This window comes from Geotrypetes seraphini, chromosome 5 (genome assembly GCF_902459505.1).
Source record: "Geotrypetes seraphini chromosome 5, aGeoSer1.1, whole genome shotgun sequence".
In the NCBI taxonomy this organism is placed as follows: domain Eukaryota; kingdom Metazoa; phylum Chordata; class Amphibia; order Gymnophiona; family Dermophiidae; genus Geotrypetes; species Geotrypetes seraphini.
In genome coordinates, this window is record NC_047088.1 from 264493510 (window position 1) to 264511105 (window position 17596).

General features: G+C 40.3%; 1 protein-coding gene across 3 annotated transcripts in view; it reads right to left on the reverse strand.

The window, feature by feature from the left end:
* CFAP65 (cilia and flagella associated protein 65) overlaps positions 1 to 17596 on the reverse strand; it is a 351728-nt gene that overhangs the window by 17675 nt on the left and 316457 nt on the right. For all 3 annotated transcript variants that reach the window (XM_033945108.1, XM_033945107.1, XM_033945109.1), the window contains one exon: positions 4204 to 4323. In XM_033945108.1, the coding sequence (XP_033800999.1) occupies positions 4204 to 4323 (120 nt within the window). The remainder of the gene's footprint in view (positions 1 to 4203; positions 4324 to 17596) is intronic.

Below are 17596 nucleotides of genomic sequence, written 5' to 3' on the forward strand. Positions count from 1 at the left end.
AGTTCATGAAAGTACTTGCAAACCTGCACCCCCCGGTATGCCGCCCACCACCAGCCATGGGACCTAGGCATCATCTTCCGCAGATTAACAGTGCACCCCTTTGAGCCACTGGAGGATGCGCCAAACAAATTCCTCACCTGGAAAACAGTTTTTCTCATTGCCACCACATCAGCAAGACGCATCAGCGAGCTACAGGCCCTGGTTATATACACACAGATCCTTCACGACCACGCAGTACTGAGAACTCATCCAAAGTTCCTACCAAAGGTAGTCTCACCTTTTCACATAAACCAATCAATAGTGCTCCCCTCCTTCTGTCCGGGACTACATGGCCAACAGCATGGAACAACTCCTGCATACCGTGCCCTTAGCCTATACATTCGACGAATGCAGCTCTGGTGAAAAGCAGTACAACTATTTGTCTCCTTTGACCCCAATAATCCAAGAACACCAGTGGGGAAGTGCACCATATACAACTGGATCTCAAACTGCCTTGCCTCCTGCTACAAGCAAAAGGGATTGTCCCTCGAGGGACAGCCATGGCCACAACATTGGCAAACCTCAGCAACACGCCACTTCAGGACATTTGCAGAGCAGCTACATGGTCCATCCCACACACCTTCACCAGATCGCCTGCTGCAGACCTCCAATGACTTTGGCCTCAACTTACCACGAATGGCGGCCAAAACAGGCACAGAAAATGGCTAGACACTGAGAACGAACATCAGTGCCTGGACTAGCTGAACAGGACTATTGGCCTGAATTAGATAGAAGAGATTGTTAGACAGCTTATATTCTGCCATGTTGGCACAGTTTCTTGCACAGTTTGCACAAAAAACAAAACAAAAAAACTTGTTACTCAAACACCATGTTGGTGATATATTCGTTATGTTTCCCTGAATACATGGGTGAAAACTAGATCTGTTATTGAGATATATGCTCTACCATGTTAGTAGATTAAAAAAAAAAAAAAAAAAAGAGTTGTTGGTCAAGTTCTAAGCACCAAAAAATAAAGTACCTCAGAAACTCAAGCTCCTTCCAATCCTTCCGCAAACACCTGAAAACTTGGCTCTTTGCAAAAATCTAATCACCTCCCATTCTCCAGTATTCTGTCCCTCTCTTTCCTCTTAGTCCCTCTCCTTTATCCCTCATTGTAGTTCCTTTCCTCTTAACTCTGTAAACCGTGCCGAGCTCTGCGCTCGCGGAGATGGCGCGGTATACAAACCTAAGGTTTAGTTTAGTTTAGTTTGCAAAGCATAACCTCTGACTGGTCTCAGTAATTGGGTTTTTGTCTCTGTCTCTCACCAAGGCATCACGGCAGCCTCACCCTACCTTAGCAAGGTAGCGGGGATGCAGAGGGGACCATGTCCTTTCACCCTCTGCACCCCACAGCTGGAGAGTCACCAAAGTGTGGCTGACTTAAGACTACTTGTCCATGGAGAAAGTGAAGTTACTTACCTGTAATGGGAGTTCTCCGTGGACAACAGGATAAGTCAGCCACATAGACCCTCCCTCCTCTCCTATGGGCGACACTTCAAAAAATTCAAGCTAGGGGAATCACTGGATTAGAAAGGGCCAGCACAGGTATATATATAGGGCTACCCGCACATACTCAGATGAGGCTCCCAAAAAGCCTCACCTGAGCTCTAGGAGAGCAATTCCAAATTGGGAACGTTAGATGACGTCACCAAAGTGTGGCTGACTTATCCTGCTGTCCACGGAGAACTCCCATTACAGGTAAGTAACTTCGCTGAACCTTCCCCAATGGGTCGAAGCGGGAAGCAGACCAGATAAATGGATGCCGGGGAGGAAAAGGTCAAGACCTGAACAGCCAAAAGAAGGTCCCCGAAGAAAAGGCAGGCCAAGTAAAGACTCCTGACACCAGCACCACCTGGCCGCACAACATTTAGGTAGGCACCGACGATTGAGGCAGCAAAGGAAGCACCCAGCCGATGGTGCCACAAGCTCCGTTCACATCCACCCCAGAAGCTTCAGGAGAGAGCAAATCACAGTTGTCAGGAGTCATGATGAAGAAGTTGGAGGTGCCCAATCCAGATCCACCTGTTGAAGCTGCACAGGGGCACCTCAGGCCGCACCTTTGAACACATCTTCCAAGTCGCACTGTGTACCACTCGCTCCCTCCCCCCAATGACATCAGAGGGTCTGACAGGCAGAGTCATGGAAGGCTGACTTTGCTCGCTCGCGCTCTCTTACTCTTTTTCCCAGTCTTTCTGCAAGCCTCACTCACTCGCTGACGATCGCCAACACTGGCCAATCCCTTCCTGCAGCTGCGGGCCAGATTAAGAAACAAAACAGGCCAGATTTGGCCTGCGGGCCATAGTTTGCCCATGTCTGCCCTAGACAGTACCTTACAAAAGTGCACTGGGAGAAACAAGGTGACACTAGGCACATGGAAGGCAAAACCCATTACAAGCAGGAGTTATTTCCCTGATGTCCAGAGTGGGGAGATATAGAGCCTAAAGCACTCTCTCCATGGCCAGAAGCTTCGGGCGGGGGTTACTTACTCTAAACATGCCCAAACCCTCCTGCCGAAACAAACCCCTCCCTCCGAAACATGGAAAAAGAACATCGAATCACTGAAATGAGCAGCTAACCACTGGTGAGAAAACTCTAACTTTAAGTGAAATCTTTCACTCGTAGAATAGCAACTACCTCATTCAAGAGACCCTGGAGAGAACCAGAGCTCGGATTCCATCTTACATTCTGATAACATTGCAGTGGATACTACTAGTAAGCATATGGCTGACAGCCTTCAGAGGCTTGCTAGGCTTTGTGACCGGATGGAGCTAAGCTGGCTGTAGCTAGTAACTGGACCCATGTCACACAAACCTCGGTTGAGCGTAAGCGAGGTATATTGGTAGTTTGGGAAAGCAATAATAAAGAGGTTCAAGACCAAAATGAACAGTCCAAGTTGTCTTTTATTCTGCTTCTCAGAAAACAATGAGCCCCAAACACAAAATAGTAAGACTCAGTCCAATGCATAAGTCACAGGCAGGAAAACAAAATGGCTTCCTGTTATATTGTAGCCTACAAGCTCCCAATGTTCTGTTTCAATAATGCAAAAGTGCCACTGTTTGATACAAGAACTCTGCCTCTGAGGCAATTCCTTGGGGTTCAATCATAAGAGCAAGCTCCCCAAGACATGGGATCCATTCCTTTTCCCTGACATCCCCCACATCCCCCTGAAATCCTCGACATCCCTGTCATTCCAGACCTCCCCCGACATTTCCTGACATCTCCGCCCCTTCCCTTACATCCCCCCAACATTCCTGGGCCCCCCTTCCCACATCCATGGATACCCCCGTACCTTTAGATGAGAAAACAGCAGGAGGGAAGCTCACTTCCTCCCGCCTATAGGGCCATGTGCTGTAAATGACAGGGCTTCCCCCTCCCAACGCATCTTGGGATGCAGTGGAAGGGGCTGAAAGCCCTGATTGGCTCAAAATTGCCATGGGGCCACTCAGCCTGCTCTCAAGCTCTCTGCAGACAAAAGCTGGAGCGAGCCTTGCTCCCAAGGGAACAGTCCCTGAGCTCCCGGACTGTTACTGCAGGCTGGTCATGTCAAGCAGACTGTCTCTTGGCTACAGACTTCTGCCCTGAGAGTCTGTGTTCTCTAGCAGCTAGAGATGTCCTGAGACTGGGAGCCTGTGCAGCACTGGAAAGCCTCATGACTGGATAACAAAAAAAAAAAGAAATTAAAGAAAAATAAACAAGAGCAGCATAGTTAGGTTCCTAACTACTTGTGTGTAGAGCAGTGATTCCCAACCCTGTCCTGGAGGAACACCAGGCCAATCGGGTTTTCAGGCTAGCCCTAATGAATATGCATGAGAGAGATTTGCATAGGATGGAAGTGATAGGCATGCAAATTTGCTTCATGCATATTCATTAGGGCTAGCCTGAAAACCCAATTGGCCTGGTGTTCCTCCAGGACAGGGTTGGGAACCACTGGTGTAGAGAGTAAAACTGAGAAATTAGAGGAGAGCCCTGGGCAATGAGAGGTAGAGCAGAAAAATGGAAACGAGGTTCTCTATACCAGATGTTCAAGAATGAGGTGCCTGTTGCACTAGAAATCATTTTGAACAGCTGAGGGATAAATATCATATAACACAAACAACGGAATTTCATTACCCAGGCCTGAAAAGACCTGGTCAGACTTGCAAGCCCCTGGACCCCTGACTGTACCTGATGATAGTACTCATAATGTCAGTGAGAAGTTGTGTCTCCTGGGCTGTTGGCATCCAGGGGAGGTATGGCGGTGGGACTGTCGTCTCGTCCTCCAGAATCGGCTTCTTTTTTCGCTTTCTAAAAGGGTGGAGAAGAGAGAGGGTGAGAGGTGGAGTGTGGGCATGCCAGTTTTCCAGCTGCAATTGAAGTTCAGTGCCCACATCTTAAAGAGCAAAGTTACAAAAAAATTTCGGGGTCATGTTTTCGTAGGAGAAAAAGCTGAGAAAGCATCTTGCCTGCAGAAGTATGGGAAGTTCTGAAATATATATCTAATTACACTTCTCCCTCCGTATTCGCTGTGATAGGGGATTAACAGAACCGCAAATACAGATTATATGAAGTTTTCTGATACACCTGTTGTAATATGCAAAACTGAATAAAGAAATAAAAAGAAAAATGCACAGAGAAGGGCGACAAAATAATAAAGGGGTTGGAATGAAGGTCCTATGAGGAAAAGCTAAAGAGTCTACAGGGCATGCAATCAAGTTACTAACCACGAGAGGATGCTGGAGAGTTTTCAGCCCAACCAATTTCCGAAATTCTGAGCATTATTTTGCCACTGTAGCTGAAAAGAAGGTCATTTTATTTTGCAAAGTGCTAATCTGCAGAATCGTATCAGGTTTTGACATGTGTGGAACTCCAAGCCATCATGAAGTTCCTATTCCGGCAGAAGAAAGCTCCAAAGGAAATCCATGAATGTATGATGCAAACATTGAGTGATAAAGCCCATCATACTCCATAGTGAAGAAGTGGTGTGCAAACTTTCAGCGTGGAGATTTCAAGACTGAAGAGGCAGCAAGGTCTGGGAGGCCTCAAACGGTGTCAACTCATGTCCACGACCCGATTTGGGCAGATCAGAGAATATCGGCTAAAACAATTGCTGATCCACTACAGACATCCAGGGAATGTGTTGGGTATTTAATCTATGAGCCGCTGGGTATGCAGAAGCTGTCAGCCAAGTGGATGCCCAAATGATTGAATGGTGACAAGAAATGGCAGTGAGTGAACACTTCCAAGTTGATTTTGCAGCATTTTCAGCGAGCTGGTGCCAACATTTTGGAAAAACTAGTTACTGCTGATGAAACATGGTTACACCACTATGATCCTGAGACAAAACAACAGTCCATGCACTCAGGTTCTCCAAGGCCAAAGAAACTCAAGACCCAAGAGTCAACAGGATAGGTCAAGGCCACAATGTTTTGGGATCAGAAAGGTGTTGTAATGACTGACTATCTTCCAAGGGGCCAAACAGTTGATGCAAAATACTACTGTGACTTGCTGTGCTGATTAAAGGAGGCATTGAAAGTAAAATAGGAGAGGGAAGCTACAAAAAGGAGTTCTCTTTTTGCAAGACAATGCACCTGCTCACAAAGCTGGCAAAACGCAGTTGGGGTTTCATTGCATAGACCATCCTCCATACTCCATCTGACTGTTTTATGTTTCCAAACCTTAAAAAGAGTTTAAAGGGTGACAATTTTCAAGTGATTCGGAGGTGATTATAGCAGTGACCAAACAACCTTAGACTAGAAACATCTCTCGAAAAGTTCAAATCTAAACTAAAAACATTCCTCTTTAAAGACGCCTAAACATTCTGATTTTTTTCTTTTCATTTCAATAAAAGCCTAAACAGCTCCTATGCAGTCGGCATTACCAAACTAAAATGCTTCTTTTGAAGCGACTCTTACCCTACCTTAGTTTGTTAAGCCCTTCCCTCTTTTCTCACCCTTTTATGATTTTTTCTCATTGTATTTAATCTCACACCTTTCCCACTTCTTCCCTTTGGTACCAGTAAGTCTACATGTTTTGTTGCCCTCTATTTTTATAATTGTAAACCGTTTAGGTATGTTTTGATAAATGGTATATCAAAGATTAAATAAACTCGGAAAGGTTACAGACATAGACACGATGTGCCAAGTGTGTTGAACTTAGGGGTGAATATGTGGAATAACTTGTAAGTTTCATGGCTCCACGTCATTTCCTTCTTGGTTGGGCTGAGAACTTTTCGGCACCCCTTCGTAGTACATTTTGAACAAATTGGAGAAAATATTTCTTCATGCAATATGTAAGTAAGCTCTTTAATTCATTGCCAGAAAATGTAGTAAAAGCAGTCATCAAACCAGGGTTTATAAAGATTTGGAGAAAAGTCCATAAATCATTATTAAAATGGGGAAAATCCACTGCTTATTCCTTGGCTAAGTAGTGTGAAATATGTTTTACTCTTTTGAAACCTTGCCAGGTGCTTGTGACCTGGATTGTCCTAGTGCAACAATGCTTATGCATTTATTCATAAACCAGTCAAACAGGTATAGTGAAACATAGACTTTCCTAACCAATTGCTGTTCCTATCTCTGCTAGACGCTGAGTTTTGCTGCCAATCCAAAGGCTCAAACTGTTTCATAAAGGAAGAATCTTTGCTAGTATAATCATTTGGAATTTTCCATCATGCAAACGTTGTTTAGTCTTCTGATATCCAACACTGATCTTAGGCCTCTAATATTTTTGGGATTAGGAAGTAAACAAATTTTTATTTATTGATGGGCCCGACATGGGCCGGGTTTCGGCGTACCCTCCTGCATCAGTGGTCATTCAATACAATCCTAATGAGAGATGAATACAAATTTAAAAACAGCCAGTCAAATGAAACTGGGATAAAGGAACATTTGTGCAAACTTTCAGCGATGCTAAAGTCTTTATCCCTCTCCTCCCTAAAATCCTCCCTCTCAACTTTAAACATCCTATTGAAATCGAAAGAGCTCACAGAATACCAGTCAGGAGGACTGATACTCAAAGGGGACCTCGTCCAATAATATTCAAGCTCTTAAGACATCAGCAAGTATTGGATATTATTCGGCTGGCTAAAGAAAATAAGAACTTAAAGTTTCAGGACTCTCGCATACACTTTGTTCCAGATTTTGCTCCTGCCACTGCAGCAAAGAGGAAAAAACTTCTTGATATGAGACCACAGCTCAGAAGTCTTGGAGCAAAATATGGGCTGATTTATCCAGCGATGATGAAAGTGACTTTCAAGAATAAAACAATGAATTTCAAGGAACCAGAAGAGTTGCAGGACTTTTTGCAGAAACAAGAGGAAATTATGATTACTTAGAGACATGGTCTTTATTATTTATTTTTTAGATGCTCTGTGTTGCATTTTAATTTCTTTAAAAGATGCAGTTCAATGTATTATATATTTGGTGCTTTTAATACAGTCATTAATACAGTTAGTACAGTTTACTGGCTTTAGAATTGAAATGGTTCCATATTTGGAATCTTATCCTTTTATGGAGTTATGGAATCACGTACAGGCTGTTTATTTTTGATGCTAATGTAGTTTTGATGAGTAACCTCATATGGTATTACTTATATAGTAATATGCTTTTATGTCAAAAGATTATTGGAATGGAAAAGGAAGAGGAAAAAAGAAAAAAACAGGAAAGGAGGAAAAAAAATGATTTTTGTTATGAATCACTTTATTCTTAATATTGATTGAGGTTCTACATAAAAGTTTTGTTTGGTTTTTATTAAAGAAAATTATTTTAAGGGGGTCGTTTAGATATTAGGGATTTGAGGAAAGGGTTTAATTGTTAAAATATTTTTTGTGTAACTTATGATTATAGATTTTTTTTTTTTTTTTAATGTTCTATGGGGGGAATTCTCTTTACCTGATTATCTATGTGTGTTTTCAAGCTTACACATTTATTAAAGGGTGGGGGGGGGAATAGGGTGGAGGGCTGGGAAGGGGAGGGGGAGTGGGATGATTAATGTTTCTTTAAGACATGAAGTTGGGAAAAATGCAGAAATTGAAATGTTTATTGAAAATGGGATAAATGTAAAATTTGAATTTTTCTTTCATAATCTTATTTTCGGGGGGGGGTAAGGGATGGGGGGATTGGATGAAGAAAATATATTTACTTAATGTGCTGAGATCTGATCATCTTTATTATTATAGAAGTATTTGCCAAAATTTAATTATAAAATAGATGGATATAAAAATTTATTCTATTAATGTCAATGGTTTAAATCATCCTATTAAGAAAGAAAGTACTAACGTTCCTTAAAAAGCAAAATGCGGACATATATTTTATTCAAGAGACGCACCTTTCTGAGCATGAATCTAAAAAGTTATCTGGGGGTTGGATTTCTAAATGCTTCTTTGCACCTGCAATAGGGAAAAAAGCTGGGGTTGCTGTCCTGATAAATAGGAAGTGCACTGCTGATTTCAAATTAATAAACCATGATCCTTTAGGAAGATGGGTGCATATCAATATGGTTCTGGGAAATACAACCCTGGATTTATTAAATTTATATGCTCCTAATTCGAATCAAATGGAGTTTTTCAAACAAGTTCAACAATTACTGTTACCACTGGCTACTTCTAATTTAATCGTAGCAGGGGATTTCAATGCTGTAATGGATCCAATTTTGGATAAGAGACCAAGTAGAATTATGAAATCGTTAGGTTTAGATAATTTGGTTCAATCTTGTAATTTAGTTGAAATATGGCGTATTCTTCATTTTAATGATCAGGAATTCTCTTTTTGTTCTCAGGTCCACAAATCTTTCTCACGAATTGATTATATATTCGTGTCTAATAATATAGCGCAGCGAGTGATGAATGCAGTTATTGATCCCATTGTAATTTCAGACCATGCTGGTGTGTGGATTGACTTTCAGAATATTGATATAGTACATTTTAATCCAATTTGGAGATTTGATAATGCTTTACTTGCGGATTCGAACTTTCTGGAAGATTTTAAATTAAAGATGGATGAATTTTTTCAAATAAATAATTTGGACAATATTAATGCTGAGATTTTTTGGGACGCATTTAAAGTAACAATAAGAGGAAATATTATTTCATATTCAGCATTTATCAAAAAACAACTTAAAAAATAATATGTTGATTTGGAAAAACAAATTAAAATATTAGAAAATAAATTAATTGAGAAATGGGAACATAATACATTACAAAATTTATTAAAAGTAAAAGCGAAATATAATGAGATTTCTTCTCAATTTGTGAGGAAAGATATCTTCTATAAGCAAGTTCAGTATTATGGTAATTCAAACAAAGCTGGAAGATTATTAGCTAATTTTCTCAAAGCAAAAAAAAGGAAATCTAAGATTATTGCAATTAAAGACACACAAGGCAACACACACACTAACACCAAAGATATTTTAATACAATTTCTTGATTTTTATAAAGATTTATATTCTTCTGAATCTTATGAAAATAAAGAACAAGAGGGATTAAATTTCTTAAACTCATTTATTGGACCAAATGTTCTGGATCATATAAAACGAAGTTTAGAAGATCCTATATCTTTAAAAGAAATAGAATCAGCATTGAAGTCTCTTAGAGTTGGATCCGCTCCGGGTGGTGATGGCTATACTGTTGAATTCTCTAAAACATTTCAAAATATTATCTTACCATATTTATTAAATTTGTATCAATACCAAATAAATAATGGGAACATATCAGGTACTATGGCTGATTCGATAATTATTGTCTTACCAAAACCAAACAGGGATCCTACTTTGGTTTCAAACTACAGGCCTATATCTTTACTAAATGTAGATGGTAAGTTGATTGCTAAAGTTTTAGCAATAAGATTGGCAAAACCTCTTCCTTTTATTATTGATGTATACCAAACAGGATTTATTGCTAAAAGACATTCATCAAACAATACTAGATTAGCATTTCACTCTTTAAATTTAGTGAAAAATTTGAATGATCCAGCTTTTATGCTATCTTTAGATGCAGAAAAAGCATTTGATAGAGTGGAATGGAGTTATATGTATCAAGCTCTGGAATGGTTTGGAATAGGCCCCGGTTTTATTAAAATGGTTCAGACTTTGTATAGCTCTCCTGGTGCAAGATTATATATTAATAACAATTTATCAGATAGATTTAACTTGCGTAGGGGAGTTAGACAAGGATGTCCTTTGTCCCCCTTACTTTTTGATATTGTTTTAGAACCCTTATTAATTGCAATTAATCAAACTAAGGAGATAAAGGGAATCCCATTTTCTTACTGGGAATTTAAACTTTCTGCATATGCAGATGATATATTATTATATTTAAGAGATCCGGGGAATACTGTTCCAGGTTTACTTAATCTTCTAGAGAAATTTGGGAAATTTTCTGGATATAAAATTAATTGGAGTAATTCGGAAATTCTTCCAATTAATGTTCACTGTACCAAAGGATTATTTGATTCATATTCATTTATTTGGAAAGAAGAAGGATTAAAATATTTAGGAATTATTATCAAAAATACAATTGAAGATACAGTCAAAGAAAATGAAAAACTTTTATTAAAAAAAATAACAGAAATGTGTGAGCAATGGAATCCTTTACATCTTTCTTGGTGAGGAAGAGTCCAAACAATTAAAATGATGATGTTGCCTGTGGTTTGTTATCAAATGAGTATGATACCAATATTTTTTCAGGGGTCATTCTATAAAAAGTTAAATAATATTCTTACAAAGTTTGTTTGGTTTGGGAAAAGACCCAGAATTGCTTTAGTATCTTTACAAAGACCAATTGTGGAGGGAGGGGTAAATTTTCCAAATTTTTATAGGTACCATCAAGCCTATATTCTAAGACAGGGTATGTATTGGATCCTCCCAGATCTCATGGAGAATGTACCAGATTGGCTATATCTAGAATGGCGGCTCCTGTTCCCACTACATTTAGAACATCTAATTAGTATAAACATGCCAAGACGATATAAGGATAACAGAATTCTATTGGATACTTGGAAGACGTTAAGATATGTTAGTAATCTATTACCAGAACCAATTACTAAATCATTAAATCAATCAATTTGGGTAAACTCCAGGATCAAGATTGGCGGATACAAAATCGTCTGGAAACAATGGATAATTGCAGGTATACGAACATTGAATGATGTTATTTCAGAAGGAACAATGCTTAGTTTTTCACAATTGCAACATAAATTTGGATTAAATAAAACACAATATTTTAAATGGTTGCAATTGAAGCAAGCTATTCAGGCAAGGTTCCCTGAATGGAAAGCTCTTAATACTCAATATAGTCTGCAGGTTCTATGTTTCCAGGCGGATTTTTTGGGTCACCAAGCCGCAAAATGGTATAAATTGTTAAATGGATTTTTAAACAAAAAAAAGAAAACTGGACTTAGGGATATTTGGAGTATTGAGATTGGTCAGACAATTTCTGAATCTCAATGGCCACGATTTTGGTCCTGGAGATTAAGATCTACAAAGTCAGCATCTATGAGTCAAACTTGGATGTTTTTGTTACATCGAGTTTTATGGACCCCTACACGCTTACAAAAGATAGATAGTACTAGATCTAATAGATGCTGGCATTGCAGAATAGAAGTTGGGACATTAGACCATTTAATTTTTTTTTGTCCCTGTGTAAATGCATTTTGGAAACTAATTTGGCCCCAAATTAATGAATTACTAGAAAATCATGTAGGACTCTCATATGATACTATACTATTTGGTACAGCAATAAGAACTCAGAGTCCGATTACAGCAAACAATAACAAACTATTATTAATATTGACAGGGGTCGCCATTCAACAAATAACTCAAAATTGGAAGGACTACACCAAATTAAATTTTACATTTTGGTGGAATTCAGTCTGTCATATATACAAAATGGAAAAAACAATAGCATTACAACAGGGAAATATTCATAATTTTAAGAAAATTTGGGAACCACTGACTCGTTATTCCAATGATCAGATTTCATAGCACATTAGTAATGATTATATTAGAAATTGGGAGGGGAGGGGAATGTATATTATATGGATTTAAGAAATGAAAAAAGGGGAGGGTTATATTTTATGTGATAAGATGAATTATTTGTAATCACAATTTTTCATGTATTAATTGAAGCTTTATGTACAATTAAATTATTGTAAGAATGAAAAATTTATAAATAAAATATTAAAAAAAAAAAAAAATAAAGTCTTTATCCCAGTTTCATTTGACCGGCTGTTTTTTTTTAAAAATTGATTTCTCTTGAACGACCACCGACGCAGGCGGGGATGGAGAAACCCGGCCCATATCGGGTCTATCAATAAATAGAAATTTGGTTGCTCAAAACTTGAAGGCCCCTTGTGCTTCTTTACATGCCTCTAGCTGGGATTAGGAAGTATCCAGAGTAAATGCCTGTGCTTATTATGGCTTTGTACAATCTCTCCCACAATAACTGAAATCTAGAGCTGTTAGTCACTAGTTTTTAACTTGTTATTTCTACTCAATTTGAAGCATTATTAATCATTGTAAACCGCATAGAACTTCACGGTTCTGCGGTATAGAAACTGTTAGTAGTAGTAGTAGTAGGGAGAGTGCTTTTTGAAGTAGGATATCCTAATGTTATCTGATGATCCTACAGTATCTGGCAAAATGAAGCCAGTATTTCCAGTTAACTGATTATCATTAAGACCATTGGAGCCAATATTCAGGCCGTGGGAGGCAGCCCAGCGGCAAATCTAGATATTCAATGCTGGAGCTGTATCCCTATCCAGTCACTGGCATTGAATTTCCAGCTGTCCAAGCCATTATTCATCAGCTGACCGGATAAGGCATAAACCTAAGGCACAGACCTGCTTTTTAGGTGGGTCTAATCTGACTGCTAGTCTTAGCTGGTCAGCCAATGAATGTTGCATGACATAGCCAGTCACTGGCCAATCCGCTGACTGGGATATTCAGCAGGAGATAGCTGGCTATCTCCTGCTGAATACTGGCGAATAGCCAGCTTAACAGTATTTAGCTGGCCACTGAATATAGAGCAAAATATGTCTGAATTGATGGTCAGCTCAGTGGCCCTTCTCCAGTCCTCCAGTACCACTCCCGACTCTAGAGACGCATTGAAAAAGTCAGTCAACGGAGCTACCAGAACTTCCCTAAGTTCCTTCAGCACCCTCGGATGTACACCATCTGGCCCCATCGCTTTATCTATCTTTATTTTAGCTAGCTCCTCATGAACACAACCTTCTGAAAATCGATCAGTGTCTATTACTCCTGCATCCCTATTCACATTTGTCTTCTGTGGTCCTGCTCCCGGCACTTCAGCCGTGAACACAGAACAGAAATATTTGTTAAGCAATTCAGCCTTTTCTTTATCAGCTTCTACATATTTCTCCCCTTCACACAATGCCACTTTTGCACATCTTCTTACCACTAATATATCTAAAAAAGTCTTGTCTCCCCGTTTTACCATGTCAGCTATTTTTTCTTCCATTTGCATCTTTGCTTTCCTGACTACATGATCAGCCTCTCTTAACTTTTCCAGATATTTTTGCCTATCTTTTGTAGTTTATGAAAGCTAACCTCTTATTCCTTACCTTCTCAGCTACTACTTTTGAGAACCAAAGCGGCCTTCTTTTCCTCTTACTTTTACTTACTTGCCTCACAAAAAGATTTGTCACCCTTACAATAATTCCTTTCAGTTTTGCCCATTGTATTTCTACTCCAGACATTCCCATCCAGACAACAATTCCTTGACGTAAACCCCCATTCAAAGAGCCCTCTCTATACCCATCTTAATATTAAACTGTACCATGCAATGGTCACTGGATGCCAGATGATCACCCACTGTAATATCAGACAAACCTTCCCCGATTGTAAGCACAAAGTCTAGTATAATCCTATCCCACGTGGGTTCCATTATTCTTACGACAAGTCCAAGTGCCCTCCTCTTGTCCATGTGTGCCACACTTTAACCCTCCCTTCCCCCCCCCTGTATCTTTTTAAATCTTCGCCAGCACGAGCAGTCGACGTCACTTCTTGACCCTGTGACACTTTAGACTGTACCGAGGTCTCGGGTTTCTCCAGTCATCTCTCTCCTTGTCTTGTTCTTTTTTTGCTCATGAGAGAAAGGTTGTGACCAATACTTTGATCTAAAATATTGTTTCTAAGACCTTTTTGATAACATGATTGTTTCTAAGGCCCTTTTCAGATTATTCTCCTGATATTGTTTGCAATGATCTGCTCAGGCAGCTCTTCATGAAGTAGCAGACAGTGGTTCATTTTCTTCTGTCTCTCTTTTAGAACACGGATCTTCATGTTGAGCAAACAATTTGAACCAGGCCAGAAGCAAGGCTCTTTTTCGACTGGCTGAGATGCCTGCAGCCATCTTAGAAGCTCTCTATACTAAACGAATATGGGGACAACTGGCAATGTTATTTGTAACACAGCAAGTGCATGTTTTCAGTGGCTCTTTTCCAGCTGTACTTGCATTTCTTAAACCCAGGATTGTGATCTTACAAGCGATGGGGAAGATCACTAAGCAAAAAACAAAAGGAATTGACCCCAAAATATCCACAAAGAAGAAAATCCAGAGAAAACCAAAAAAACTCTGTGGAGCGACGATGTTCCTAAATGGACTTTATTTGAAAATGTCAAAATTCCAAAGGTACACTGAAATCATCCACATAAAATAATTTCATCCACATAAAAGCCTTAAAGGACCTAGTCTGCTAGGGATACAGGACCCAACACAGTCCGCGTTTCGACAAAAAGTCTTCCTCAGGGGTCCCTGGGGGACCTATAAAGGTGAATACAATAGAAAGGGCAAATACAAGCAGTGTCTCACTTCCGGCTCACCACACAATTGTTTCCCACGCATTCATCTTTATAGGACCCCCAGGGACCCCTGAAGAAGACTTTTTGTCGAAACGTGGACCGTGTTGGGTCCTGTATCCCTAGCGGACTAGGTCCTTTATGGCCTTTATGTGGATGATTTATTTTTATGTGGATGAAATTATTTTATGTGAATGATTTTAGTGTACCTTTGGAACTTTGACACTTTCAAATAAAGTCCATTTAGGAACATCGTCACTCCACAGAGTTTTTTTGAAGATCACTAAGCATCACATTCCTTTTGAAAAGCAGACAGTGAAAACAAATGTAGAGAAAATACAAAGATAATTATTTGCAAAGAACCTCAACAGACAAAAGCCAACAGCAGGAATGCACAAAAGCATTAAGGTCCCTTTTTTATTTCAAATTTGCTTTTCACTGTGAAGGAAGTGAAATTCTAGGGTATTTTAAACTTCTCACCCATATAAAGCTGCTGCTTATCATCATTACCTGTCCCTTGTCTACCAATCCTATTTTTGGGATTCCAATCCCTTCCCATAATCCAGGAGTTGCAGAAATCCAAACACTTTTCTGAGCATGGTGCTCCTACCTTAGAGAGAAAGCCCTCTACAGTTCAGTCCCAAAGCCAAGCAACCATATCAGAACAAATCCAGGACATGGGGGAACCTGTTCTGTAAAATATAAAAACAAGTAAAACACAGGCAAAAGGCAACACAGAAAAACCATTAAGGAACAATGTAGAACTAGCCTGCTGTGTGCATCAAGCACTCACATGAAACAAATATCGGTAATATGCATACTTACAGAAGAGCGAACTCCCCACAGGATCTGGCTGAAAGATCCTGAAGCCTGTAAGGAGAATAACTAAGGCAGAAAGCAGGCGATTCTGAACAACTGAGCTTACACAGAGAGGGTGGACTGTATGGAATCCTACATGGAATAACAGAAAGGAGATTACATCGAAGGTAAAAACGTAATCTTCCATTCTGTTACGTCTCTTCCAGATTCTATACTCTAGGTCAGGGGTGCCCAAAAGGTCGATCGCGATCAACCATTAGATCGCAAGGGCAATGCGAGTCGATTGCGGAGCCCATCTCGGGCTCGATAGACTTGCATTGTCTTTGCATTCTTCCTGCTTTCCAGACGCCGCAAAAGCCAGGTGGTTTAGCTACTGTACAAGCGCCGGGCCCACAAACCTTCCCCCCCCCCCTCCGACGTCAATTCTGAGGTTTGTGGGGGAGGCTTGTGGGCCCGGCGTTTGCATGGGCCTGACTTTTGCGGTGTCGGGGAAGCAAGCTTAAATCGGTGGCGGTGGCTTGGGGGGCAGGGAGAGAAAGAAAAGGGGCAGGGAGAGAAAGAAAGGGGGTAGGGCAAAAGAAAGAAAGAAGGGGGTCAGGGAGAGAGAGAGAGAGAAAGAAAGGGGAGGGGGCAGGTAGAGAGGAAGAAAAAGTTGGACTCATGGAGGGACAGAGAGAGATGTTGGTTGGGGAATGGAATGAGGTCTGGAGGAGAGGAAGCATGCAGGAGGCAGAAAGAAGGGAAGAAATATTGGATGCACAGTCAAAAGGAAGTGCAAACAGCGACTCATGAAATCATCAGACATCAAAGGTAGGAAAAATGATTTTATTTTCAATTTAGTGATCAAAATGCATCTGTTTTGAGAATTTATATCTGCTGTCTATATTTAGCACTATGGCCCCCTTTTACTAAACCATGATAGCGTTTTTAAGTCCAGGGAGCCTATGAGCATCAGGAGCAGTGCGGTGCATTCAGCGCAGCTTCCTGTACAAAAAACCACTATCGTGGTTTAGTAAAAGGGAAGGGAGTATATTTGTTTATTTTTGTATAGTTGTTACTGAGGTGACATTGCATATTTTAAAGTCATCTGCCTTGACCTCTTTGAAAAAAAAACCTGAATATAAATTATAATTAACATTTTCTATGTGTACAGTGTGCTTTGTGTTTTTTAAAAATTTTATTGTTGGTAGATCATTTTGACTTGGTCATTTTAAAAGTAGCTCGCAAGCCAAAAAAGTGTGGGCACCCTTGCTCTAGGTGATGTACCAAAACAATGGCAGTGTCTAGGGAGGGACAGAAGAGCCTGCCCACAACACTGAGGTCCCAAAAGCGGCATCAGAGCGAGCCACCACATCCACTCAGTAAAACTGGGTACAGGTATGAAGAGAGGACCAGGTAGCTGCCTTGCAAATTTCATCTGGATAAATCACTCGAGACTCCACTCATGAGGCAGCAACACTTCTAGTCGAGTGGGCCTTAAGAGAAACTGGCAGCTGCTTGCCACGAGCGATGTAAGTAGCTGAAATGGCCATATGAACCCAACGAGCAATCGAGGTCTCACTGAGACAGATTAGTCAGGACAAAGAGATGATCAGACAGCTGAAAGTCATCAGTCTTCTCCAAATGGTGGAGCAAGACTCTCCTGACATCCAATTTGCTCCGATTACATGGAGTGAAACGCAGGCAAATGAACCTCCTGGTTGACATGGAAATTGGAAACCACCTTTGGTACTGTACGGAGAACCACCCTCAATTCCGTAATCCATAGAAAGGGTTCCCTACACAAAAGAGCCTGAAGCTCCAAAATACACCGAGCCAAGACAATGGTGACCAGAAAGACAGTCTTGACAGATCCAGAAGGCTCTGCAGAACGAAGTTAAGGTTCCTCGTAGAAAAAGGATTGCTTGCAAAAATTGAAACTGCAGGGGGCTCTAACTCTCTCTCTAAG